This window comes from Rhipicephalus sanguineus, chromosome 4 (assembly GCF_013339695.2).
Source record: "Rhipicephalus sanguineus isolate Rsan-2018 chromosome 4, BIME_Rsan_1.4, whole genome shotgun sequence".
In the NCBI taxonomy this organism is placed as follows: Eukaryota; Metazoa; Arthropoda; class Arachnida; order Ixodida; family Ixodidae; genus Rhipicephalus; species Rhipicephalus sanguineus.
The window spans coordinates 2,646,586-2,674,486 of NC_051179.1; the positions used below are offsets into that span (position 1 = coordinate 2,646,586).

The 27,901-nt window shown below is 45.9% G+C and overlaps 1 protein-coding gene across 12 annotated transcripts in view; it reads left to right on the forward strand.

The window, feature by feature from the left end:
- Positions 1-27,901, forward strand: part of LOC119389290 (serine/arginine repetitive matrix protein 2) — a 351,568-nt gene that overhangs the window by 3,784 nt on the left and 319,883 nt on the right. For all 12 annotated transcript variants that reach the window (XM_037656491.2, XM_037656493.2, XM_037656492.2 and 9 more), the window contains exons 2-3: positions 17,597-17,846; positions 24,720-24,830. In XM_037656491.2, the coding sequence (XP_037512419.1) occupies positions 17,608-17,846; positions 24,720-24,830 (350 nt within the window). In that variant the 5' untranslated portion in view covers positions 17,597-17,607. The remainder of the gene's footprint in view (positions 1-17,596; positions 17,847-24,719; positions 24,831-27,901) is intronic.

Sequence of the window (27,901 nt, forward strand, 5' to 3'; positions counted from 1 at the left end):
TGACCAGCAATGCCTAATCTTGATCAACGCACCAGAACTCACGCATAACGCTACAGTACGCAATTTTTTTTGTAAACAAACGGAGTGCTCACGCACCTGTCTTTCAACAGTGCAATCTTGTGGGCGTGGAAATTTCACGCGGCTATTGATTCCTGTTAGTGGCTAACATGTCACATTTACTGAATTCGGGATGGCTGTGACTTCCGAGGTGGCCACTGATGGCTCTTGCGACATTATGCTGGTGTTCGTGAAGCCTTTCGTTCAAACAGCGGGCAGTCTGGCCCACGAACACTTTTCCATATGTCAAGGGTATGCTCTACACAACATTCGCAACACATTCGACAAACTGGGGCTTATGTTTCTTGTTACATTCAAAGCCCTTGTTAGTATGGTTGTTGCCTACTGCCAGTTCTAACATGGGGGGGCTGAAGCATGGAGGACAACAAAGCCACTAGAGAAAAAGTTGAGGACCATGCAGCGTGCAATGGAATGTAGAATGATAGACGAAACATTAGGTGATTGTAGGATGGGTCAGAGAACAAACAGGGGTTGCAGATATCCCAGTTGACATCAAGAGAAAAAAATGGGCTAGCCACAGAATGCATAGGACAGACAACCGATTGACAGTTAAGAGCAACGGAAGGGATGGGAAATGCAATTGAGGCAGACAGTTGGATGGAGGGACAAGCTGGAATTGGCTCGCAAAGGATAGGGTAAACTGGAAGTCATTGGCTGGGGAATAAAAGAGCTTAACGATAACAGATAGCGGAGCTAGTTTGTAAGTATTCAGGTTAAAGAGACAGAGTGTCAACTGCAAACACGGACACAAGAGAGAAGTGAAGACGCCACATACGCTGACTAGTAACTGAAAAGGCGCACAACGGCAGAAAAGAAAGAAGGCACGAAAACGTATCTGTGCATGCCCAAGCAATAGGCACACCTATCAATGCTGCACGCAAAGTCTCTTATGTTCCGTTAATCTCTGGTTAACACAGCGACCCGTTTGCCCTACGTGAAATCGGCCACAGCTAAACGGAATCTTTTACACCACACACGTACGGCAATCAGGGTAAATTTGTTGGTATGTTTCACAAAACAAATATCAGTACACTTCTTGTATATCACGCGCTCATTCTTTGCTTTGCTTCAGTGAACTTGGGGTAGCATCCACACACCTTGCAATGCGTTGTCATCAGGCTGCTGAAGCCATTTTTTACATTGAGAACGTGTTGTCTGGCCCCATTGTTAAAACACTGCCCGGTTTGGCCGATATATTCCTTTCCGCAACTTAAAGGGACACTAAAGGCAAATAGCAATTTATGTCAGAGTGAAAGCTCAGTGTATGACAACGTCTAAAACGGCCATATTATCAACAGCAGTGCCCTACTTACCGAGAAATTAAGCTAAATGTATCACACGATGAGCGCCACGAGTGGCACATTTTGAAAATGATCCCGGTGACGTATGAGAGTCTGCCTACAATTAATCACTAGTAATCAAACTAGCAGCAATTAAAAAAGAACCTTCCGTGCATCAAGAGACGTAATAAAATGCTGTTTGTTCGTTTCTGTTTGATTCATGGAAAAAAGAACCTCTTTGGCGTTACCATGGGGAACGGCGTGCGTGGTTCAAAGGTTTCATTTTCGCCGAACTGCGCTTCGCTCACGCGGTCGCGTCTCAGTGGTAGTTTCGGTATCGTGTACTGCCGCGTGTGTTTTGCGCGCTCGTGAAAGTTGCTCTGAAAGAAAGTCCGACAAAATGCCGCATGCATGGGATGTTGCGCGCCTCCGCGCAGTAAAGGCGGGCAACGTTGGGCACGGCAGCAGTGACGTGTGAAAGACTGATTTCAGGCGGGTGCTTTGAAGTGCGCTAACGTGATGCGGACCACTAAAATGTGATTTTATTTCAAAATAAGCACTTCCTTGGCATAAAAGTAGCACTACGAGGTTTCTGGACCGCTATTTCAAAAATCAACGTTGACTTAATATTTGCTTTTAGTGTCCCTTTAATGGATGGATTGAGGTACACTACCCCCGACGCGCACTCAGTGAATACAACTGCATGCTTTGTGGAACACATCCTCTTCTTTCTGCTCACCATGGTGCACACAGCTTACAGTTTACACGGCGCTGACATTGCGACGCGGACACTATGAAGGGAGGTTATCTTTTTTAGATTGTGCGATATGGCATGAATATAAGGGACCACTTGCACCAGCGTTTTTTAGATGCGAAAGCATCTTATGCTCGGAGCAGTCTCCGTTCTGCGGCGTCCGGACCCATACTGCGAATCTCGAAGCTACGAGGCTGCGAAAGCGCGCGTTCACTGTGCTTCCGTCATTCTCTCTCTGTGCAACGGTGTGCGAAACGCCATGAACAACGTGAACGTTGGCGCTATAGTCGGGTACAACTTTAGAAAAAAGCGGCCTTTGCACCTCAAAGGCGGATGCACACGCGCTTCCACCAATGGGCGCGCGCTCTAGACTGACGTCACGAGCCGGACGGCCGGTGCCTCCGCTCAAGGAGAAGAAGCGGGACTATTTCTTTGCCGCGGAGGCAATCGGCTGCCGCGCTTCGGTCATATGGGCGGGGCCTCTCCTTTTTTCTAAAGTTGTACCCGACTATAGTTGCAGTGGCAGTGTCATTGCCGCGGAGCACAGGAAGGCTCGGGAAGCCGAAAGTAAACATCAGCGTCGGCAAGCGGTAATTCAAACACCTTGACAACCACAGTCTCATAAGTCACATAAGGGAAACGGAAACTTGATGCGCACCCCCCGTGATGCTTTCGCATCCCACCATGGTTGCCCGTAGGGGGAGATGATGTGTAGTTTCTTTATTGCTTTTTTTCCTTGAGCACCGTCCTTGTGCGTGTCATCTGCTTCATGGTGGTCTCACAAACACTTGAAATCAAATCCGAAGGGTATCCAGCTTCTCTTATCCGGCTGAGCTGTACTACGACACTAGCTGTCACTTGATGGATGCACGATTTATTAAAAGCTGCTTTCAAGAACATGGTTACCATGCCTTTTTATATGACTTTCGAATGAGCGCCTTGATAAGGTAATAGACCTTTCTTGCTGCGGGGATTGTACTTTCAAACAAATGTGCGCTCTGGGACTGAACCAAACTTTGATGTCTGAAAATTGTAATGCATCTTCGTGCGGCAGTTCAGAAGTGAAACTTAGCCCTTCGGCTTCTTGACGACAAATAGAACATCACGTGTAACTGCATTCAGCTACTGACTGGCAGAACTTGTGAAAACTTAAAGATCGTCCACGTAACGGTATACCCTGACCATGAGACCGTCACTGAGCCGGCTTGAGACGCGTTTGTCAATACGGGCAGGAACATATCACTTAATACTGGAGCTAACGAAGAACCAATGCAAATTCCTGCTCGTTGTATGTAAAACTTGTCATAGGTGACTGATGTCGAATTTAGGTAACATTCTAAGAGGGATAAAAACCTGAAAGCGCTGCTCTCCAATGTCTTCAATTAGTTCTTGGACTGCAGTTAAGAGACCACATGTTGAGTGGTGGTCTCTTTACATGGTGCTCTTCACACATTCCACATGGTGGTCTCTTTACTGTAGTCCGGGAACTAATTGAAGACAATGGAGAGCAGCACTTTCAGGACGAGATGGCCATCACCAACGACAGGTTTTTTTATTTGAAATTCATAAAAAGAAGCATAGTAACCATGTGGTTGAAAGCAGCTCTTAATAAATCGTGCATCCATCAAGTGACAGCTAGTGTCGTAGTACAGCTGAGCCATATAAGGGAAGCTGGATACCCTTCGGATTTGATTTCAAGTGTTTGTGAGACCACCATGAAGCAGATGACGTGCACAAAGACGGTGCTCAAGGAAAAAAAGCAAAGAAAAAATGCTGGTGCAAGTGGTCCCTTATATTCATGCTTATATCGCACAATCTAAAAAAGATAGCCTCCCTTCATGGTGCTTGCGTCGCAATGTCAGCACTGTGTAAAGTGTAAGCTGTGTGCATCGTGGTGAGCAGAAATAAGAAGAGGACGTGTTCCACAAAGCATGCAATTGTATTTACTGAGTGCGCGTCGGGGGTAGTGTACCTCATTCCATTAAAGGGACTTTCTACCGTCCTTCATCACTTTTATGTTTTGTACCACAATAGAAAGCGTACCGTCTGAAGTGTCCAACCCTGAGCGGTTTCACTGGAAAGTGAGCAGAAAGTTTTTAAAACAGTTTTTCGATCTGCGTTCGGTCTTCTTCCATTGGCGTGAAACATGCCCACAACACTGGTTGGTGGACGCGATGACGATTGTAGTGCCGGTAAAAATTGAAACCAAAAGCACATGAGATTTCTGTAGGATTACTTTATTTTCGCTGAATACGAATGTAATGAATGTAACAGTCATTTTCAGCTCACTAGCGGTTAAATGAAGCCTTATTATACGATTACAGAACACTTGTTTTGCTGTAATCGCAGTCTATGCCTTAATTTAGCACTGCTGCCGCAATCCAAGCCAAGTTGATTCATCAGAAAGAGACGATAAATGCATGCCTTCACAGCACAGCACATGTGAGACATCCTAACAACAATACAGCGGCACAGTACGACCAGCGCGGAGGGCCACATGGCATAGCGCATTAGTTGAAGCAGACGAAATCGAAGGCGGCGCTGCAAGCAGCGCCACTGGGCGCCTTTTAAGATGCGTGAGAGAAAAAAAAGCAAAAACTTCCTCTCTGATGCAACCGAAAGCTGCCTCAAGTGCGTAAAATACAGTTTCAAGTTATACTTGTTTGTTTTTAAGCAGAATGAGTTTACCTGCGAGGATTTCTTGTCCTACCAGTAGATTGACCACATTGCTGTTGGGTGATGCTAGCGGTCATTCTTTCACGATTTTCAACATCAAATTAAAAATATAATTCCTTTTTTATAGGGCAGAAGCATGCTCGTTGCCGCCGATGTGAGAAACGAGCTTCTCATTTTCGCCACAATCAGAAATTTTTTTCCGAACGGTAGACAGGTCCCTTTAAGTTGCGGAAGGAATATACCGGCCAAACCGGGCAGTGTTTTAACGATAGGGCTAGACAACACCGTCTCAATGTAAAAAATGGCTTTGGCAGCTTGATGGCAACGCATTGCAAGGTGTGTGGATGCTACCGCAAGTTCGCTGAAACAAAGTTTATAGGCAGAGCAAAAGAAAGCATAGAAAGAGAAGTAATAGAGGCTTTAGGCAAAGGGGCACAGCTTCACCATCACTACTTTGCTATCACCAAGAGATTAGTTTTCTCAGCAGCACCCTGCGGTTCTTTGGCTGTTCAGAAGAAACTGTGATGTGCGAGCACGTGTATTGGCTGCGCTCGAACATCTTCGTCCCTCTGTGGAATAAAATCAGTTGGAAGTTGGCGCCCGTCCTGTTTCTTTGTGTTACGTGTCCTCATTGAATTTGCACCAAAAAGTTAGTAATGAACTAGTACCAACTAGCTCAAAGCAAGATTCTGCTAAAATGAAAGCCTGAGTAAAATATCTGTCTGCAACATTTCCTCCATATAATAAAGAAGAATACAGTACCAAAAACCCTGTGCAAATCTGACCAAATTTGGCCACGCTAAGGCTTCTCAAGTGGGCATGTATTCTCTATGAGCGCTCGCTCTGGTGAGCCCTCTTAAGCAAGTACAGCAGCAGAGAACATTGGCATTACATGCATTGTGCATACATAAAGTAAAGCTGTTTTTTTATTAACATGCTGTGACTAAGGTGGGGCCCACAGGGGTGGCACAGCTGCAGCAATTATGTCTTAAGTGCTACGTTTACGACTTCCTGTGTCAAGTTGCACTGTAAGCGTACTATTCGCCGAAATTGCACCACGCTGCCCAAAAACACAGAAACCGACAAACGCAGATTCATTTTCTGTCCAGTTTTAGTAGAAACTGACTGCTGTGTCGATTTCTGCCTCGTCCATGATTTCATAGGAACGTTCCGGCAGAAACCGAAGCCTGCAGAAGTAAGCATAATATCTGACTGCCGCGTTGACTTTTATGCTGGTATAGTCCCACGTTCTCGGCTCCCAGGCAGCCACCAACTCCATGCTGATACATCGCGCAGGTGGTTCCATAGTGTTGAGAACTTGCTCGGATGATTGGATTACCATGGCCATGCTGAGTGTGCCGCCTACGCAAGACTGTTGCCTGCTTCCTAATCTAGTTGTCTCGCATTCATGCACCAGCGAGTGTGTGAGGCCAGGCCATGCTACACTATTGCTATGCCACTTAAACTTGCCGCAGTGTCCGGGCACCTCTTTGGGTGGATGGGTTCGCTAGCCGCACAATCTTCTGAAGTAGTTATGTGTGTGGCAAGAACATGTGGCTACGAAACTCCCATGTTGCAACGACAACAATACAGTGTAATAAAGAACCACAGTTGCTGAATGATATACAGAAAAAAAAATGTCCACTGAGTAGTTGGAAAAGCTGCTGGACATGTGTGCGTTTATAATTAAGTGTTTTGAGCGAACCTGCACATTATTCCTGTAAGCGCAGATCACGTAATGGCTGGCCGTGTGACTTAATCAGTCCTTCCTCGATGGCTTCTTAGCCTGGCGACATTAGAGTCACTGGTAGGAGACATTCTTGGCAGTATTTGGCCACGTTGAGGCCCATACCATGATGGTGTCATTGTCACCATACCTGCACTGCCAAGAGCTTTGAAAGACCAACATTAGCAAGTTTGCCATTTCAATAAGTGTGGCTAGAAACACCATTCGCCCTAGCTGTCATGTAATAGTTTCCCAACAGTGCTTTGTTGCTCTGCCATAACATCTCTTCGATTTTTTTCTTTTGACGAGCTGCTCCAAGACAGTTCTTCTGCTCCAAATTGCCACTTTTCCTGCTTCATAAATAGCTCCAAAAGCTATCTGAGCTGTCTCACACTTGCCCCCATTGTAAGCTGTATCCATACACTGGATGGCACCAGCTCACAAAAGGAATTTTTAGATTGGTAACTTCAGGCTGTGTGGACTGTCACAGAGTCTAGGAAGGAGCATGTGTTGAGGGGCTAGTTGGTAAGACATATTATGAAAACTTAAACTGCGATTAGGACGAGACACCAGAGTAGAAGCAGACAGGAGAAACGCAGACTAACAACTGATATATTGAAATCACATAAACTTCCCTCCTGGAACAATGCGCGTGCGCAACAACAGTCATGACCGTGTGACGAAAGCACACTCCCCCACCAAGACCTGCGTAAGAAAATCAAGCTCTTTCTTAGATACACATCGCTGAGGCACTTATCTGGGCCAGGTCTAATTATCCACGAGGCTTCCAGGATTTCACGTGCCCTCTGGCCCTTTGCTCGCCTTAACACCCTCGTGCTACTAAAAATGGGCTTGCACTTCTTCGCACATGTGCTACAATGAACAGGCAGATGCTTCCCACTGCCATCCCCTCATGAGTTCGAATGCTTCATTAAGCACTTATTAATACACCTCCCGGTCTGCCCCACATAGACCATCCCACAGGTCAGGGGAAATTCATACACCACTTCCGTTCTGCATGGTACATACACTCGTCTGTGTTTCACGCCACATCCATCGTTCTTTTCTTTACCTTTGTCACAAATAGCGCACAAATGCGACAACTTGCAAGGCGCTGAAAAAATCACGTCAACCCCGAATCTTCCCGCCCCCCTTTTGATGCCAGGATAACCTTTATGTACAAAAACGAGGTATATGTATCAGTTCGTGCGTGGCGCCGGTACTCGCCGAGATATTTTTAGCCGACACAGCTTGCTCGTTGTCTCGGGTGCTTACCGACGAATGCATTGTTCGTGTCTGTAGATACGTGGATGACTTTTAACGTACTTATAAATACTAATTATGACGATGACCTTGAAGAGGTAGCGAAGCGCATTCTTGTGTCTTTTAAATCTACAGCAGAGAAATTGAATTGAATTGTGAGTTTTGAATTGATTGATTTTGAATGACATGCGACAGCTTGTGGACATATGGCATCACTTCAAACTTTTGCTTCTCTCTTTTCTGTTTCGCCGGCGGCAGTGGTACGGTGGCATACAACCTTCAAAAGTGATTCAGCTACAGCCTGGAGTAAAGCATGCGGGAAACCTGCATTATGGAGACGATTAACCGGGGCAGAGAAACTATCTTTGATGTAATGGTGACATGACTTGGTAAAAGATGCTCTCAAGCATGACACCGCAATTGCCCCTCTTCACAAGCTTAAAGTGAGAGGAATCAAAAGGCAAAAGGGCCTTATTTGAACGTGCGAGTATGACCAGCATAGGTGTTTACGATCATTGAAAAACAACCTTAAATCTAAAAACTGCAAAGAAGCATTGTCAGGCAATTCAAAGGTAAAATTCAATTTCTCTGCTGTGAACCGATACATATACCTCGTTTTTGTACATAAAAGTTATCCTGGAAACTCACAATCAATAGACCCTTTTCACAATTGTAAAGCTAGCTTTCCTGCTATGCAGTTTGCCCAACTAATGGCGGCCAGTCACTTACTGCAAACAGCGTGTTCAAGGGCATTTTGCTTACGCTATGACGTGGAAAATGTAGACTCGGCTCTCTTGACATAAACACGCATAATAGACAAGCCCCAGCACGTGCAACTAGGACCTCGTCCCCACTCTAAGAAAGACAGATGCCGCCATTAGTTGGGCAAATATGCAGTGCAGGAAAGCGCACTTGCGGATTATGAAAAGGGTCTATTCAAAACTCACAATTCAATTCAATTTCTCTGCTGTAGATTTAAAAGACACAAGAATGCGCTTCGCTACCTCTTCAAGGTCATCGTCATAATTAGTATTTATAAGTACGTTAAAAGTCATCCACGTATCTACAGACACGAACAATGCATTCGTCGGCAAGCACCCGAGACAACGAGCAAGCTGTGTCGGCTAAAAATATCTCGGCGAGTACCGGCGCCACGCACGAACTGATACATATAGCTCGTTTTTGTACATAAAAGTTATCCTGGCATCAAAAGGGGGGCGGGAAGATTCGGGGTTGACGTGATTTTTTCAGCGCCTTGCAAGTTGTCGCATTTGTGCGCTATTTGTGACAAAGGTAAAGAAAAGAACGATGGATGTGGCGTGAAACACAGACGAGTGTATGTACCATGCAGAACGGAAGTGGTGTATGAATTTGCCCTGACCTGTGGGATGGTCTATGTGGGGCAGACCGGGAGGTGTATTAATAAGTGCTTAATGAAGCATTCGAACTCATTAGGGGATGGCAGTGGGAAGCATCTGCCTGTTCATTGTAGCACATGTGCGAAGAAGTGCAAGCCCATTTTTAGTAGCACGAGGGTGTTAAGGCGAGCAAAGGGCCAGAGGGCACGTGAAATCCTGGAAGCCTCGTGGATAATTAGACCTGGCCCAGATAAGTGCCTCAGCGATGTGTATCTAAGAAAGAGCTTGATTTTCTTACGCAGGTCTTGGTGGGGGAGTGTGCTTTCGTCACACGGTCATGACTGTTGTTGCGCACGCGCATTGTTCCAGGAGGGAAGTTTATGTGATTGCAATATATCAGTTGTTAGTCTGCGTTTGTCCTGTCTGCTTCTACTCTGGTGTCTCGTGCTAATCGCAGTTTAAGTTTTCATAACACAGAGTCTATGTACACTCATGAGTGAAAATGATAGGGAAAAACTCCTTTTGGCATCCATCTCGGTCGATCTGAATGCCATTTTCTTCCAAGTCAGTGTAGTGAAGCCTCTAAAAGCTTTGTGGCAATGTAAGCTTTCTGCACCTCACCTGGTTTTGCACTGGCTCCGGGATCGGCTTACTTTTGACCAAGCAGTGATGTTATGTGGTGACGTCACCATATGACAACATGTTATGTGATGTTACGATGACGCCATGATGGCGTCACAAATTTTGCCAATCTGAGACGACATATGGTGATGTCATCACATGATGATGATTTTCTGCATCACTTGTTTTGATGCCGCCAACATGGAATGCCAGCCAATTTTCGCGTTTGATGAGGCATCTAGGGCTTTCGCCTTATCTGACGAGGCATTACCACTGTAGCCACTCCTTTCATCCATGCATGCCAGTAGGCTGTTTTAAAGCAGCAAATAACAAAATGCTGTTCTCAGTAACAAGCAGCTACTGAGACATTAGCATTTTTGTTATTGTTTCTTATAATGTAACTTTGTTTTTTGTCTGGTTTTATGGACATACTCTGAGGGCTAAGCATGGTGAATCAAAGTGAGAGGAGTTGGTGAACACACTTGATCCATGCTCATCATAAATGCAACTTGAAATATGAGCACGTAACCTAAACAGAGACTTAGGACCCGCGCGTTTTATGTTGCATGCAAGTCAGGTGCTGTCTCTGTCTATAAGATGCCTTAGTCCTCTCAGTTTGGCTCATTAAACACCATAAAACTCATCCATTAGGTTTCTGGACTTTGGGTTAACGTTTCACGCAGAACATAGCTGCTGGTTGTATGAGCCACACGCGTGTAAACCTCAGTTGCTGTACACACCTGCTCATAGCAAACTTGTTAAAGAAGGCATTGTTAACACCTGTTTCATTGATGGGATTTGACTGATCTCGCATTCATTTGATGGAAGCCAGATTCCACAATCTGGTTGCTAGAATTGGTACCCGGAGCCAGTCCTGGTCTCCGTGGCTGAAGGCATCCATAGAAAACCGAAGGCCAAAGATGGTGTTAGCAATGGTGCTGAAAGACAGGAGAATAGCAACTGTGAATAAATTGCTGTTGTTCCACACATGGTCACCCACCGCGTGAAAAACACAAGCCTTCTCAACTGGCAAAGTTGACGTGCACTACAAGACACTAGAAATAATGACTGCAAAACGAAGCACAGAACTCAGTTTGTTAATTGTGCCAATAGCGTTGTCTCCAAGATCTTACTTTCATGCGGCGCTTGTTATGTTGGTGAAATCGGGAAAAGGCTCAGTGCTAGATTGTGTGACCATGCGTGCAATGTACATAATGGGAGTGATGGCATAGCATGTCGGCAGATGTGGCTGCACAAGTCAGTCGTTGAAGCTCCGAGCCTCTCTTGTGTGAGCAAACCCTCAGTTGCCCGTCGGTTAAAGAACTCGTCTTCTCGGAAAGTGGCACATGCTGAAGGTGTGAACTATTTTCGGCAAGGTGTGGCAGTTTACTCTTGCATTTTTATCGTTGTCTTGGATGTTGTTACGGAACATTTATCTGTTGTATGTAATGTATGTCAAGGCTTTCCAAAGAAACCTTCAGTTGGTAGTGTCCCTGTATTCCTAACTCCCTGCTTAAGAAACGCGCTCGTATTTCAAGCATGAATCACCAACTCGCCCAATCAGCCATTCTGATAAATGCAATTATCCACAGTGGGGACGGGAAAAAGAAACGGCCCTGACCACTTTTGTAATCTGGGCGTAAAGGGGTTGCCAGCGATGTGTCGCACTAGACAGGCGAATAAATTAGTTGATCCGATTTGTATGCCACCTTGGCTTGTGTCACTGCACTCAGAACTGCAGCAGCAATCAGAACTAAAACACAGCGTAATTAAAACAGTCTAAGCAAATTTATTTAGAAGAACTTTTCTCAAGTACTATGCAATCTGTCGAAGGAAAATTGAGCATAAATTCTGATGTAGAAAAAGCATTCCTGACAATGACTGCTTGACGCGGAGTGCTTCACCTCTACTGTGGTGTAACGTGCGGTACCAGTAAAGATACCTAGGTGTCATCAAAAGAAGTGGGCCAAGCTTCAAAGGTGAATAACCACAGCTATGTGCCGAAAACTTGCAGCTAACTTTCCAACTCTGTTTCATAATTATTAAATTATAGGTTACAAATAGTAATTTCTCGCTGGAACTCTTTCGTGACAGTGGGAAAATCTGCCACATTTTGTAAGTTTAAGTAATTATTTTTTGTTATGAATAGTATCATAGATACAGCCCGATATTAGATATTAATATAAAGCTAAGTAATTGTACTTTTGAATGGTGTTACTTTGGAAAACATATATAAGAGCATAATATGCAAGAATATTTATGAAGAACGAGGTTTATTGAGCATTGCGCACAACATTTCTACTGTTGAGCTCCCAGCACGAAAGAAATAATCTTGACACACAGAAAATGTTTACCCAACAATAATCTATATTAGAGGAAAGTTTGAATGATCTAGCTCTAAAAGCGTTTGAGTTGACATTTTTTTTCGTCTGGCGAGTGAAAACTGCATTATTCCATCAGGTTACATGGTTATATTTTTCGCCTGTACAAATTTTCCAAACACATTAATATAGTGGATATAATTAATTAAGAAGAACAATGAATTTTCTATTTAGCCATAGGTATTTTAGCAAATAATGCTTAACAGCAGCACAGAAATAAAGTCCTATACGAAAAGGTAACACTGAACATGACATTGTAAAGTGTGGCTTCATCTCACTCAGTAAAGGTATTCTAAACGTGTAAGCTACAAGAAAGCCTTCACGTTTCATTGTATGACAATATCGAAATAGGTGGAGCCACTGGGCAAGACTGGCTTTACAAGAGGCATTTGTCTGGTAGTCAAGTTTCTTCTCCTCTTCTTCGCTTGGTCAATTAGTAAGACTTGTTCTGAATGTACATGTTTTGGGGTGGTGTAGTCGTGGAAGTTCGACGGTGCCCAAATGGATCTGCAGGCAAATGAAATGCACTACCTCTGCAGCCATGACCATTTCTGGAGAACCATAATCCTAGGCATAAGACTGCTTATGCGGGATTTTTGTTAGCAGAAATCCTGTTTATTACTTCCGCTGTGAAAAAGATGCCGATTTTCTTTGTGGCATACATCACTTCGCTGCGCTACCCTACTCAGAGGTCACCCTTCGTGGCCTGAAGGTGATGTCACCAGACCTTCAGCATGTACTGTTGAGACCCTACAAATAAAACGTATAATAGTGCCTCACAGCATTTCGTTGAGCATAAAAAATCGATATGCCAGAAAGCGAAACGTACTGATCAATACCCGACTACTATCTGGGCTCCTTCTATGTTTTTTATTATGTGAAATATATTTCCATGATTTGACATCATCTGCAGACAGCGACGTAGCCAGAAATTTTTGTTAGGGGTGGCCGGGAGGTCAATATTATATATTTGTGTGCGTGTGCGTAAGCTGGCACATGACTGACCAGGCGGCGGTGGTAAGTACCGAGAGCCAAGGAGTCGCAGTCCCGCAGAGTGCTGGCGAGTCTTCTTGCGTTGTATGGTATTGCAGAGCAGTTTTACCCGGGCGTCTAGTTTCGCCACCTATGCAGCTGGCATTCTCAGTATGCACTGGCAACAAATGAGTGGAGATCGACCAGTGTCGCATACGTCCTTGTAAAGTTCCGGTTGGGGGCTGCGGTTGTTGTTACAAGCCGATGGCTTAATACGAATGAACCACGATTCCCGGAGTTTTCTTTTGCCCACTTTGGTTCCCGAGCCAACGTCGTCACATCGCATAGATTGAAGCTATGTCCTGTGCAGGGGTGTGCATGGGTGCTGTTGCGACTTGGGTAGCATGGACAGTGTGGACATGAGTGGGCATTGTGCCCGGAGCAGTCAGCAGAACTAATTGATGGAAGGAAATACTTTATGTACAAGTATTTACATCGTTCGGCGAACATGCACCTGCACTCTTTGGTGCGCCGGAATAAATAAAGTAGTTGGGGTCCACCCCTTCTTTCTCCTCTCCACCAATGCTGCAGCACCTGGTAGGTGCATAATGAAAAGCATACCCGCACCTCAAAGGTCAATGTCCAGTAGACGATATAGCGCTTAGAGGTCTCGGACGACCCTTTTTGGGGAATTGGTGGCTCGTTGACCCCACTTAGTTGCACCTGGAGACGATAAGGCCAGAGTGGTGACAGGATCTGCACGGCGTTGGAGAGGCGACACTGCAGGTGCACGGAGCGCTATTGTTTCCCTACTCCATCCTGCTCAGAAATGTTGTTCTCAGTCGCTGAAAAGCGTGGGAGAACGGTGACTGGTGTCCGCGGTCGGGGCCGTCAAGGCAATGCCACCTATGCATAGGTGACGAAACGTCTATGTCATTTTGTTAATTTTTTTGTTACAGTGAAGTAAACCTTTTACAATCATGAATTCACCCGTTTTTTGGAAAATTTTTGCGTCTAAGGAGATGTCTTCGTTCCCAGCCCGTGTGGCACACGCTCATTTAATCGTTTTATAGCCCTGACACAAGGGCACTCTAATGTCCTTTATGTGAGGGGACATCTTCCGGATAGGCGTTCATGTGCAGTGACACACGACAAAGGAGTGTCTCCCTCCCGGCAATGTTCCTTCTAGGGAAAGCAGATCCCGCATCGACTTTTCGAATGCAAATTTAGTGTGCTTGGCTCGCACACAGCGTGCACAGCTCACCAATGCAGCCTTTTAACGAAGGCTCCGTGGGTGCTGCCTTATCCAGCGCGTATCATGTAATTATATGCCTGACCCCTCGAAAATGCACTGCCGAGGCAGAGACGTCGCCCTCTGTACGCCCCCATCAAGTTGCTAGCGCTGCCATGTTGAATTTCAGCGGTGTAATTTGCTTTGTAAATAGTGTAGTGCATTGTAGTCTGCACAGTGGGCGCCGTCAACAAAACCCGCACCAAACTGCATGGTTTTTTAAAATGTTTTCTGTCCTGTTGATTTAACGAGCAGTGCCTTTTTTTTTATCTATCACTTCTTTTTGTGGCGCTCATTTGAGAAACCGCGGCTATCGGCGCAACTTTTCTACAAATTGTCCATGAGAGCAATGAAATGGTCTTAGTGTGAAGTGCTGTACTTTCTGCCCGTGTGTGAGGTGTATTAGGTAAAAAGACGAAGAAGTACGTGTCGAAAACGACTCCCCGCTGTCCGGACAGGAGCAGGAGAATAAAATGTCCCTGGCCAGCTCTCAAAGATGACCACCCCCTTTTCGGGCCCTCCGCTAGCTCGATATGATCCTTTCATGTTCAAGACAAACCCGCCGCAACGGTGTATTCACAATACCGTCTCTATATCTTAATCCTGAGCTTCCAGCTGGTCAATCATAGACAGTTATAGCTTAGCGTTAGCGTGATAGCGGGCGTTAAGGGAATACCATTACTGTGCCGCAAACGTTTGTTGCGGACAGCGTGTTTTAGTTTAGCGGGATAGCGTTTACGTGCCCAAGCTGGGTCGGTGGCGCCACCTAGCGGAGGGCGAATGGGTTAAAAAAAGTAAAAAGAAAAAAAAAAAAAACTGAAAATGCTCGCCTCTATCCTCGCACGCTGCAATATTACTACCTTTCTTTAGTTACAATAAAGGTAAATAAATATGGACCACACACCAAAAGTGAAAATTTTTATCTTGCAGATTTGTTTACACCGATGTTCTAGTTAAGCCTAGGGACGTTCGAAATGGGAGGCGATCTCAAAAACTATGCTAAGTTATCTGTAATACTCGGTCGGCGAAGCTACCTGAAGGCAAGCGAAGCCATTTTACGCAGTCGTTTGCTACGGAAGAAGTGGATCCATGCACACCAACGCTAAATTCAGTTCGAAGCGGACGTCCAAAACCGCCGCCATGTTTTAAAGGGACCGACAACCAACTTTTGTGGTACCCGTTTTCTTGAGTGCATTGGGAAGCTTACCGGTCAGAGCTTCTAATCACGGAGTGGTAACGCGGAGAACGCCGTAAAACATTTGTAATCAGAGTTTTTCGATCTGCAGCGATTATGCAGTCTTAATATCACATGCTGCAAACAGTGAGAGGTGAGCGCGATAGCGATTATACGCCAGCAGTGGTGACAAGTTATGCCCTAAGTATGAAAAGGCAATGTTACGTTTGCAAAGCCCGCGGTGCCGCGACTACTGCTTTCTAGCCTATTAAATTATTTTACAATAGTTATAGCGTTTTTCTGGGGCTTCTTATAGAAGTACTTTGGCCGTACACAGTCGCTTTATCACATTTTAGTCAAGCCAAGCCAAGCTAAGCCTTCGAAAACGAAACAAGTGGTAGGATACACCAGCAGTGCTGTTCATGAAGTGGTAGCAATCCTCCACAGAACAGTAAGTCGATGGCATTTTGCGAGCAGCAGCGCAAACTCGCGTGCTACTCTTCAAAAGTCCGATACTGCGAGAGCAGACGAGAGTCGAGCTACGCGGGAAACGCCGCCGGACGTCGCGCGCATTCGCCGCAGCCTCCGTTTCACTGGAAGCCACGAAAGCAGCGCCACATCTCATGCTTTCCTTCTTTTACCTTAGAAACAAATGGGAATTGACAATAACATACATATTCAAATTTTCAGCCCTCGTTCTGGTGCGTGTAAAAGCATTAGACTAGGTACAACAAAGTGCTTAAGACTGCATACGTCTGGTTCATGGCGCTCGCGCTAGGCTGCGCGACATGCCGGTTTTTGTTACTTTTAAACGCGATTTAAAAATATAAATCCTACTCAGATCGCGAAAAGTATTCTGGAATCTGTCACTATAATTGACGGCCTTTTCATTTCCACCAGGATCTAATCACCCGTTCTGGCCAGTTGTCGGTCCCTTTAAGTACACTACGTTAACCATGCAAACACGGTAACACTAAATCTGAAAAATAGCGTGTGTACGGTAAACGCTACAGGTCGTTTAGCGTACTGCGCATGCGCATTTCAATCCCGCTATTCCTCTAAGCCCGCTAAACTATAACTGTCTAATAGTTACTCATTCGCGGTAGCACAGCTCAGCGTGGGAGAGCGGAGCCCGTTAATCAGCGTGCGCTGCGCAGCCGGTTACAGGACTGCCATGGGCGCAGCGAGGACAACCAGTGAAATCAGCAATGTTCGCACCAAGGTATCTTTTCGACCGTGGAAAGCAATTCTAGAAAAAATCCAGGATGACTTCAGGCGCAGTTGGCTGTTTTGGTTGGTGGTACATGACTGTACGAAAAAATGGGGGGGGGGGAGGCTGTCGCCCAGTCAGCCACCCCCTGGCTACGCCACTGTGACACAGAGTCACCGCTGCTAGAAACAGCTGAAAAATTGCTTGTGGATGCAGCAGAATTGTCCAAAGAACAGCATTTCCGAGAGAGTCTCACTACCGGATCGTGATCCATATTCGCCGGAAAATGAAATGTTTGAGCTGCTGGTAAAAATCGCCACCGCTCCGGAAAAAGACTATGCAGGAAACAAAGCATTGGTGCTTACAGAATGTGCTGGATTGCGCAACTAGTTGATAGTGGTGCCCCTATCTTTAAATTCTCGCTTGGCGTGTTCGAGTCACCAGTGCCCCACCTTCTGTAGGCACGGTAGCAAAAGAGTTAAAAAAGTTGATTACTTTACAAATAGCAAGAGCTTGCATGTTGCTGTTGTTCATGCTACTGTTTGTGGGAACACATTGAATCAAGCTCTGCAAGAGAGGAAGTGATTGTCATTGGTCACTTTTAAAGCATGAACAAATATTAGGGCATCAATGGTGTTCCACTATGCCCAACTATGAGAGCCTTGTGCCTGAAATCGTGCAACAGCCATAACAAGGGGCCAGTCATGTTATGTCATTCTGATGAGGGGGCATTCTGGGAGTGGGAGCACTTCTAAAGTGCAACACAGGCATCCTTGCATTTGAATTGAACCTGCCCTGGCATTTTCTTGCAGGAAGAGACGGAATGTACAACGGCATCGGGTTGCAGACTGCCCGTGGCAGTGGCACCAATGGCTATGTGCAGCGCAACCTTTCACTTGTGCAGCGCTCACGTGACAAAGTCAGCTACAAGTCAGAGGAGGACATTCAGCGCCTTGATGCACAGCTCATTCGCAAGGCCAATTCGGAGATACTCGATCATGAGCGCAAGCGAAAGCTTGAGATCAAGTGCCTCGAGCTCCAGGAAACAATGGAAGAGCAAGGGTAAGGGGGTCTTCCTTTTCTCGAACCAATGTTGTCAGATTGATCCTGAACCGAATTTGAAATGAAAAAACAAGCATTTGTGGTGGGAATGGAAACATAATAGATAAGTGATTATATGTTGGGCAGGTTGTGATGGCCAACATGTAGCATTTTGAGAATGGTGATAGGCAATTGGTGCGTGGTGGGAACTCTATGGACATCTGTGCCTAGACCCGTGATCTTTAAAACTCAGCCGTGCAACCTGCGTTCCACAGCTGAAACATTACTTCAAGGGCTTCACAAAATTTCCCATTTTTGCCTTTTGATCGTCTAGCCACTGTTACTCGAAGAAATTCCGGCAGATCCCACACATTCTGGGAGTCGATGTTGTGCGAAGCAGTAGGCAAGGAGCAGCTTACGCTACATTCTTTTTCATACCTTTGAGCCAAGCATTACATTCAGATTGTAGCTTGTGTGCGTGCACGGGATGAGGGGTTTAAGTATGCTAGGATGCGTCAGTAAAGTGGTTGTAAGTCCGTCAATGGTGTGTGATTGAATGTGCCTTCTTCTTTGTCCTTGTCTTGAGTTTTTGCTGGTTTTTCTCGCGTCTAAACATGAACCAACTGGCCCAGCTTTTCCCGCTTCTCTAATCCTATCGTTCAACCAGTCAGGTGAAATAGTCAAACACTCGTCACCTCTTCGCGTGGGGGAAGCAGGTTTCTTGGTATTGTCGTACGAGCCTCTAAATTGAAGGAGACGAGGGCAAGTTCTTTGTGCACTTCAAAAAACGCTTCTACAGTCTCCTGTGTACAAAAGTGAGCAACCACGCAATTTCTGGAATGTTTCTTAATTTGCAGTTATCCTCGGCAAAATAGCCTAACCTGCCGTCTATGCATGTACAGTGCAACACGCTTCCTTTCTTCCTTCCTTTCTTTCAGCAGCCCCATGGGGTTACATTGTGCATTGAAGATGTGGCAACTAGGTTTAGCGACTGGGCTAAAAACTGAAGTCTGGAGAAATAACCCATCCGTGTTTTGCCGGTTTATTAGAGGCGCCACATTTGACGAACGTTGGAACTGATGTGAAACGTGATATTTTTTTTTAACACGAAAGTGTTTTATGCCGGGGTCCACCACGGCTCCACTCACGTATTTCTGTCACGGATATGACGTTGTAAAATATAAAGACTAACAGTGGGCAAAGAAAAAAAACCAGAAGAAAGAGTTCTGTCACTGGGAATCGAACTTACGACCCCTCGCTCCGCAGCGCGCAGCGCGAAACGATTCGGCCACAGACGGCATGCTCCTCGCAATGCTAACGGCGAGCCATTTATATACACCATTTGCTGGTGGTGGTCCTCAGAGATCGGTGTTACAGCGTGTTTTTGTTATCACTAGCGAGATGGCACGAAGGGCTCGAAGAGCGCGTTTTAAAAGTCGCTGCTGTTGTGACGAGCACCCGCCTCTACAGGGCATGGTCGCTCGTGCGTGTGCTTATCTCGTGATCGCGGTGGTTCGTATGTCTTGCGTTGAGAGCGCGAAGGTCACTTGGCTCACTGCAGCAGCTGCCTTTACGAAACGAGCGCGGTGCTCACGCAGAAATAAGTTACAAATGTGACAGTTCGCTCTCATCATGTGTATGTTCGTTCCGTGCGTCTTTTCTGCTTGAGCAGCGCATTGCAAGTTTCGAGCTGCTTGCCGTTCTTCGCGTGACATTACAATTTGTTGCTGTAGCATTCATTCCTTCGCCGTTGGGGCGAAAGAATGCACAACAAACGCTCAACTACGTCTGTGAAGACACGTTTCATTTTCGTGTTATACTGATTCCTATGACAGAAGGATCAGCCATGTTTTTTTTGCAGATGGCGACACCATCAAAAAACATTTGAGAAACTTATTATTTCTTGAAAATCTTTTGTTTCAAGCACTGCTCGTGAAGTTAGTGAGTACTGGTAATTACGAGGCACTGCATGGCTCTGCTAATGTGCAGTACTTGTTGTGAATTAGCATGTAAAAAAACAAAAATGTCAATTTGCACAAACCTGGCTAACAGAAAAATGAGCGAAATTCACTGCTGTCCTGCAAATTTTCTAATAAAGCTACGACAATTTTCTCTTCAATGAAACCTAGAAAAGGGCTTGCTGCTTGAATATTGAAGACTTCAGAATTTCAGCTTGGATAATTTTGTCCCTTCATCAGTAATGCTTGACCAAGTAGAGCCATATATAGCCGAATTGAAGTAATAATAATTCATGAAATGTTCATCAGAATATTAATTAACTTCGTGTAGACATTAAGTACATTGTAGCCTGGAAACCCATTCAATTTTGTTCTACATTGAAAAGAAGAAGAATTATTTACTCATTAACTTTCATTATTTTGCCCATTTTTATTGGAGCCTGCATGAATTTATAATTGCTTTAGTCGCAATATCTCTTCTTAGAAACCTTGCATAACGCTTCATTAAAAGGCTCAGTAAATTTCATTTTGTTATCCTGAACAGTTTTGTAGCACTTGCAGTATGGCAAGAACGGTATTTTTATTTGCCATGAAATAATGCTTCTGACTAGGTGATAATATCAGTTGTCATTAGAAAGGGGAGAACGCAAGCTTTCTAATGCAATACAATTCACATGAATCTGATGAGCACAGTAAGCGTAGTACGTCAGCAAACAATGACTAAAATATGAAGCGGGTGCCGCGGTAGTGGGACCGCCACCTTAATCGTGTTCGTCTTACACTAATGTCCTCCCATGCGAATTTTGGTATGTGGCAAGTTAAAGAGATGAGCGCGCAGACATAGACAAATAGATAGAAATAGTTCCTTTGCTACGCTAAGAAAATTTTCGCATTTAAAACTGTAAAATGAGCTTCCAGTATTGCGGGCGAGACGTTATGGCGTTATCGGGCACGCCTTCTTTGCTGGCTGGCGAGGTCCTTGCAGGTTTGGATTTCGGCGCTTGACGAAAATGCCATTTCTGGAAATACTTTCGAAACGAAGGAATTTTTGATAGTGGAAACAACAACCTTGGACAAAAAGAAAGCTTAGAATTTCCAGACACTGCCTGTTTACAGAGTACATACAGTGAGCGCACATTGTGAGCGGTCACCACAAGGGGGTAACAAGCGTGAAAAGCAGTTAATCTATGAGGGCAAACTGCGGGTTATGTGCTCTTACTGTAGGCGGTTTGTATAAAGTGGAACCCTAATTATACGGCTTTGAGGAGACCACGCAAAACAGTTGTATATTCTGGGTGTCGTATACTAGTCTAAAAAAGTCACAGTTTCGCCGCAAGGGCGAAGCAATGAATGTGATAGCAAGAAAAGCGGCCCGTGATGGATGCGCTGCTACGCTGCAGAAAAATCTACCCCCCGGCAGCAACTACCGCGCGAGTGGACAGCGGAAGGGCAAGGTTCTCCCTGCGCAAATATTAAAAGAAGCGAGCGAGCTGGCCGACGACTTTTAAATGCACCCGTTGCGCTCCTCGCGCCATCTCGCTGGTAATGAAGAAACGCTTATAAGTGCCTGCCGTCTCTGAGTCCTGCCAGCGGTAAAGGGTGTGTATATAACGCTCCCCATTAGCTACCTTAAGGATCTGCGCCTTGTGGCGTAGTGGTTAGCGCCACGCGCTGCGGAGCGAGAGGTCGCTGGCTCGATTCCGCGCTTCGGAAACATTTTTCCTGAATTATTTTTCTTTGGGACTTTTATATATGTACATACTTATACATATACGGTGCATGACAGTGACGACGGCGAAAACCAGCTGAGACTGTCCATATAATTTCTATCGCAATAAAACTGAGAATGTAGGCTGAGACGCTCTGTGTTGCCCAAAAAATTCAGTTTCGCCGCAAGGGCAAAGCAGTGAATGTGATAGCAAGAAATTGGAAACGACAAGCAGCGCGAAACTTGCAGCGTGCTGCTGAAGCACAAAGGACGCTCGAAAAGAACGCACAGGTATACACAGGACAAGCGTGAACTAACAACTGTCACAGTTGTTACGTCTTTGTGCTTGAGCAGCGCGCTGCAACAGCCTACGAATGACAACTATGCAGAACCTGACACTCATGGATATTTTTTTCTATTAAGCTGCGGCGTGTGGAGTGACCCCTCTGCGTCTCCTGCCACACGGCGGTGTCTAACGCAAGGTGTGCCCGGCGTTCTTTTTTTTTTTTTTCCGTTCCACATCGCAATAGGTATAAAAAGGGGCCACATTTTCGTGCACATCTCAAGGGCAGTTTTCAAATGGAAAGAAAATGTAGGAGCGTTGCGTGATAGAGAACACGCTCAAGCTCCTCTGAGATCTGTGTACCGCCAGCGGTAAATGGTGTATATAAATAGCTCACTGTTGTTATGCCGGCGGATGCATGGTGCATGGTAGAGTAGTCTAATGCGGCATGCTGCAGAGCGAGGGGTCGCTGGTTCGAATCCCCGGTCAGGTGTTTAGGATTTTTTTCTTCTGATTTATTTTTCTTTGTACCTTTTTTATATATATACATGCATATACAGGACATGACGGTGATGGCGACTGCAAAAATTCACCGAGAATGTCCATATAATTGCTGTCGCAGTAAAAATGGCTACAGACTGCCTGAATAAGCCCGTGGAACAAGCCTGCACTTCAAGAAAGTGAGATTGTATTTTTGTTTCAAATGCGAAGCATTTCTTAGCGAACCTCTGGCACTTTGAGCGTTTCTATCTACGTATCTATCTATCTATCTATCTATCTATCTATCTATCTATCTATCTATCTATCTATCTATCTATCTAGCTGCCTACGTCTGGATGCTATCATGATCGCCTCCTTAACTTGGTGTAGACCAAAATTTGCATGGGAGGGTAAGAGGATTTGACGAATCTGATTGTCGGGTCATTACATGAATAACGTGAAAATCCTGTCGCGTACGTCGACAAACCCTTTCCGCTAGACACGTGTGCCACATACCCGTTTGCCACGGGCCGCGTGTACGGGTATGCGCCACAGGTGATTGACAGTTTATATCTACCTAGGAGCGGCGAGAACAGACACTGGTAACTTAAATGCTAGAGCGTTAAGGAAAACGAACATCGGCAGCGTTGACTCGACGAATGGAAAGAATGAAAATTGGGATCCCAGCAGGAATCAAACCCAAGTATTCTGCGTGGCAATCAGGTATTCTACCACTGAGCCACGCCAGGTCTATAAGCTGGTTTGGAAAAACAGCCTACGCAGGCGTAATAACGGTGCAACGTCGATTCTGGTTGTGGTGCTTGCTATCAAATTTACAAGAAAGCAATAAACACTACATGATACTCCTACGATGTGTACTCCTACGATACAGGCGTCATATCATATTCTGTGGTTTTAGTGCTGGCTCCGCTTTTATAGCAGTGTGATAAACATTACATTTTTATTCCTATGATTCAGCAAGCTATATTGAAGCATTGCTCGACACGAGAGGAATACATTAACAAAAGTTACGTATGATATTCACATCATCGCACCGTAAAGTGCACTTAGTCCGCAAGAGCGACGCAGTGTCCTCTTCATTCCTTACGACGCTGGGCGATGGCCTCATGCTGACGGAGGATGATGCCAGATTGATTGACAGCCGCTTTGTAGACTAGGATACGTATGCCACATACGCCCAGGCAGTCTACGAATACGACAAACACCATCCACTGATGTTGGTCCTCGTAGTACTAACCAGGCCTACCAGCCTCGACGGCCTATACCTAACCAACGCGAAGGGTGGCTTCAGGTTCCAACATGTCGCCGGCTCTGCCGACAGACAATTTGTCGACAAAATGACCGAGACATCTACGAATTTCAACAGCTCTACTATACCACATACTTCACTACACATGGACCCCTCGTCACCACGATCATGACCGGATCCTATAACAAGTCATGACAAGCTGCTGGTGCTCACTGATCACGGTGATGACGCCCTCGTTCAAGAACTGCCAAGAACTTCTTGCACACATGCACACGGGTTCGTAAAACTTGCGTGCGTTCTCGGGACACATATAAGCACTACATATAAGCTTACCGCTTCGGGTGTTGGTAATACCCTCGTTGCCATTGGCAGCGTTACCCACCCGTAAACAACTGGTTATATAACACATATGCGGCAATTAAACATATATATGTGTGCGTATAAAATTTATACAAATCTTTAGCGTCATTTGCAACGTGTCGCTCAGTAAACAAAGTTACACCACAGTCACCTACCCACCGCATGCTTCGTATATCATCAACTCCCACGGTACGTGGGATCTGCCGAATGTTTTAAAAATGACAGCAAAGCCATTAATTGGTTTAGGTGCGAGCGAATCTTTTTTCTTAACTATAAAACGAGTCCGAAAACTGCCTGTGTATAAAAACGAAACTGAAACCATGTTGGCAACAACTTCCGTCAGAAATGTCGAATACAGTGTCGTTGCCATCACACAATGGCGACTGAGCACATTTTGTTGCATGTTCGAGTGGGATGGTGCCTACAGGGTAGGAGAGGGGTGGAAGCGCGGCATGGAAGCAGATCCACCTTTTCATGACAGGTGCGGTGAGATGCCCTTGCTGCGGCTTCCAGTTTTCTGTGTACATGGTGCTAATTTCATTATTGGCCCCTTACACTGGAACGGTACATGCAAGCTTTCTGAGTTGTAAAGCATCCTGCAAGTATGTTCTGGTCAGGCCCATAGCCAGGAATTTTTTTCGGGGGGAAGGGGGGAGGGCCACTTGCTGAAGACCTTGACTATTTGAGAAAAACACCTATTTTCGTTATTTATTTTTGGTAAGAACACCTACTTCACCAAAATTTCGAGGGGGGGGGGTAGCCCCCCCCCCCCCTACGGGCCTGGTTCTGGTACATGTAACTGCAATGGCAGACAGGGGTTCTTCGTGTCTTGCAGCTACGAAGAGGACGAGATATCCGCCAAGGTGGACGAGCTGCGTGAACTGCTGCAGCAGCAAGGCCACCTGCTGGACTTCCCAGCTCCCAGGGACGAGGCAGGCCGCTCCATGTAAATACAACCATTCCCATGAGCATCTCCTGTGCTAATCCGCAGATAGAATTGATGTTCGTAGATTAGCACAGACAGCATAATATGAGGATGCCACTGTGCGTAAACTGTAGTCAAGTGGATCGAGAGGTGGTTCTGGCATTTCGTGGCATCAGAGAAAGCACACGCACATCTAAGTTATGGGTATTTTGGGCTACTCTAGTGGTAGGTGCTTTGTGCAAAGAAACAGCTTCCCTTGGCATTCCATCTCATTTTGACTCCCTGGGCTGTCAGTTATTATTCCAAGGTCAGCTGTGCAGTTCAACACACTCTTCTGTTGCCTTCAACCAGCAAGGTTACCATATTCACTAGCATAATCTGTGCACCCCTTAATTGTCATCCTCGTTATGAAGATGAAGAGCTTTTACCTTATTTCCCGGTCTATAAGACATGCGGCCACAGAAGTTGTGACAACAATAAGGGCATCCATCATCACGCAAGCCGTTCTCAAAGGGACACTTTATTAAGAGCAAAACGACTTTTCTCATATTAGTAAAGTACTCTTTCATGATACCAAAAACACCACGCTTGCTGCAAGAAGACGCTTAATAAGCGAGAAAAAGACACTTAGTAAGCGAGAAAATGCGCAAAAGCAAAGTGTGGGTGGCGACACCACCTTCCGCACCATTCGCCGTGACGTCACATGATTTGACGGCGCCTACTAGGGACTACGCGTAGTTCCTAATCGGTAAAAATGAAGTACATTGTCCTCTAAAGGGGCCACAGACTTAACATACCAAGTTTGGGGTAATTTTGTTGAGCCAATGGCGCCAAAATACGATAAATACACTTTGAAATCCATGACGTCACCTGGGGAGATTTCGGCGCGAAATTTAAAAATGAAACTTTGAACTTGATTTTCTCCTCTATTAATAAACCTATGATGGCGAAATTAACGACATTAGAGTTCTCAGAGCACAATTTATCGATCTAGGCCGATTCATTGTTTCTCTTTAGTGTCCCTTTAAACAAAGCATTAAACCCGCTGAACCAATGCAACGGATAAAAAAAAAGACATTGCAATGTTTTATGGTGGCGATGTAGCAGCCACGATCTACGAGTGACACCACTTCGTTGTCGTCTGTCGCTTGTAATTATCTCTCTTAGGTGCAACATGATGATTGTTTTGTGTTCCTGCCAATGCCTCCTTGGTTCCCGCCAAGCACATAATGCCGTAGATGTTTTTCAAGGTTCTTACAGCACCGCATAAGAGGCCATCTACGGCAGTGTATGCCGGAGGATGTGGCTTTCAATGGGTTCGAGTGAAGGTTGCTTCAGTAATACGTTCTGGCAGGCTAGTTGGTTCATTGCGATAAACTTTCTTATACTTTCTTATATGGAGAGATCAGTGCAGTCGATAAAGGCTTTGCTCGCGTTCTTCTGGCCACATGCTGAAAAAAATTTAGGCAGAAACTCCCCACCAACGGTGTGTACAGTTCCTTCAGAAGCCTAAAAACTTTAAAGTTTTTATTTAAAATTAAATTAAATTAAATTTGCCCCTACAGTTCCAGCTTTTCTGTAAGGTTCCTGTGTAATCCGTTGTGCATTTCGCAAGTGCCTGTGCGTTGTGTTGACATCAGCTGTTTTAATTTGGCCGAGTATATTGTGTCGGCAGTCGCTACAGCCAATCGGGCAAGAATGCTGGCAATTTACTGTTCTCAGATATTGTGCCGGCAGCAGTTGCTGAAGTTATGTCTAGTATAGTATGTTTACCCATCGGCTCTCACTGTTTAGCAAGTGCCCATGGTGTGCCCGCGTCACCGGGGGGCCAGTAACCCACGTGCAGCTTCGCACTTCTCAGTATTTTGCCGGTGTCCATGGTGAGCCCGTGTCATTGGGGCGCCAGTAACCAACGTGCCGCCTCGCGGCTTTCTGTATTTTGCCATCGTCCGTGGTGCGCCCGTGTCACTGGGGCACCAGTAACCCACGTGCCGCTTTGCGCTTCTCAGTATTTTGCCATCGTCCGTAGTGTGCCTGTGTCACTGGGGCGCGAGTAACCCACGTGCCGCCTTGCAGCTCTCGATATTTGGCCAGCGTCCGTGGTATGCCCGTGTCACTGGGGCGCCAGTAACCCACGTGCCGCCTTGCAGCTCTCGATATTTGGCCAGCGTCCGTGGTATGCCCGTGTCACTGGGGCGCCAGTAACCCACGTGCCGTCTTGCAGCTCTCGATATTTGGCCAGCGTCCGTGGTATGCCCGTGTCACTGGGGCGCCAGTAACCCACGTGCCGCCTTGCAGCTCTCGATATTTGGCCAGCGTCCGTGGTATGCCCGTGTCACTGGGGCGCCAGTAAGCCACGTGCCGCCTTGCAGCTCTCGATATTTGGCCAGCGTCCGTGGTATGCCCGTGTCACTGGGGCGCCAGTAACCCACGTGCCGCCTTGCAGCTCTCGATATTTGGCCAGCGTCCGTGGTATGCCCGTGTCACTGGGGCGCCAGTAACCCACGTGCCGCCTTGCAGCTCTCGATATTTGGCCAGCGTCCGTGGTATGCCCGTGTCACTGGGGCGCCAGTAACCCACGTGCCGCCTTGCAGCTCTCGATATTTGGCCAGTGTCCGTGGTATGCCCGTGTCACTGGGGCGCCAGTAACCCACGTGCCGCCTTGCAGCTCTCGATATTTGGCCATCGTCCGTGGTGCGCCCGTGTCACTGGGGCACCAGTAACCCACGTGCCGCTTTGCGCTTCTCAGTATTTTGCCAGCGTCCGTAGTGTGCCCGTGTCACTGGGGCGCCAGTCAGTAGCACACCCAGGATTTCTGTCATGGGGGGGGGGGTTCAAATTTTGACGAAGGTCATGTGATAGCATATTTGGTGTGTATGTGGAGGGGGGGGACCTTGCGTAACATGCCGTTTCCTTGCTTCCGCTGGAAAAATCGTAGAGCAAATAAAATGCCAAATAATAATATCAATGATGATGATTGTTACTTTGGCGTTTCCCAGACACATGTTAGTTATTTCTTGCAAGACCTTGACAGGGCCATGAATCCATTCAGCAAAGCAGTTCACGTGGAAAATAAACGGCAAATTTATTAA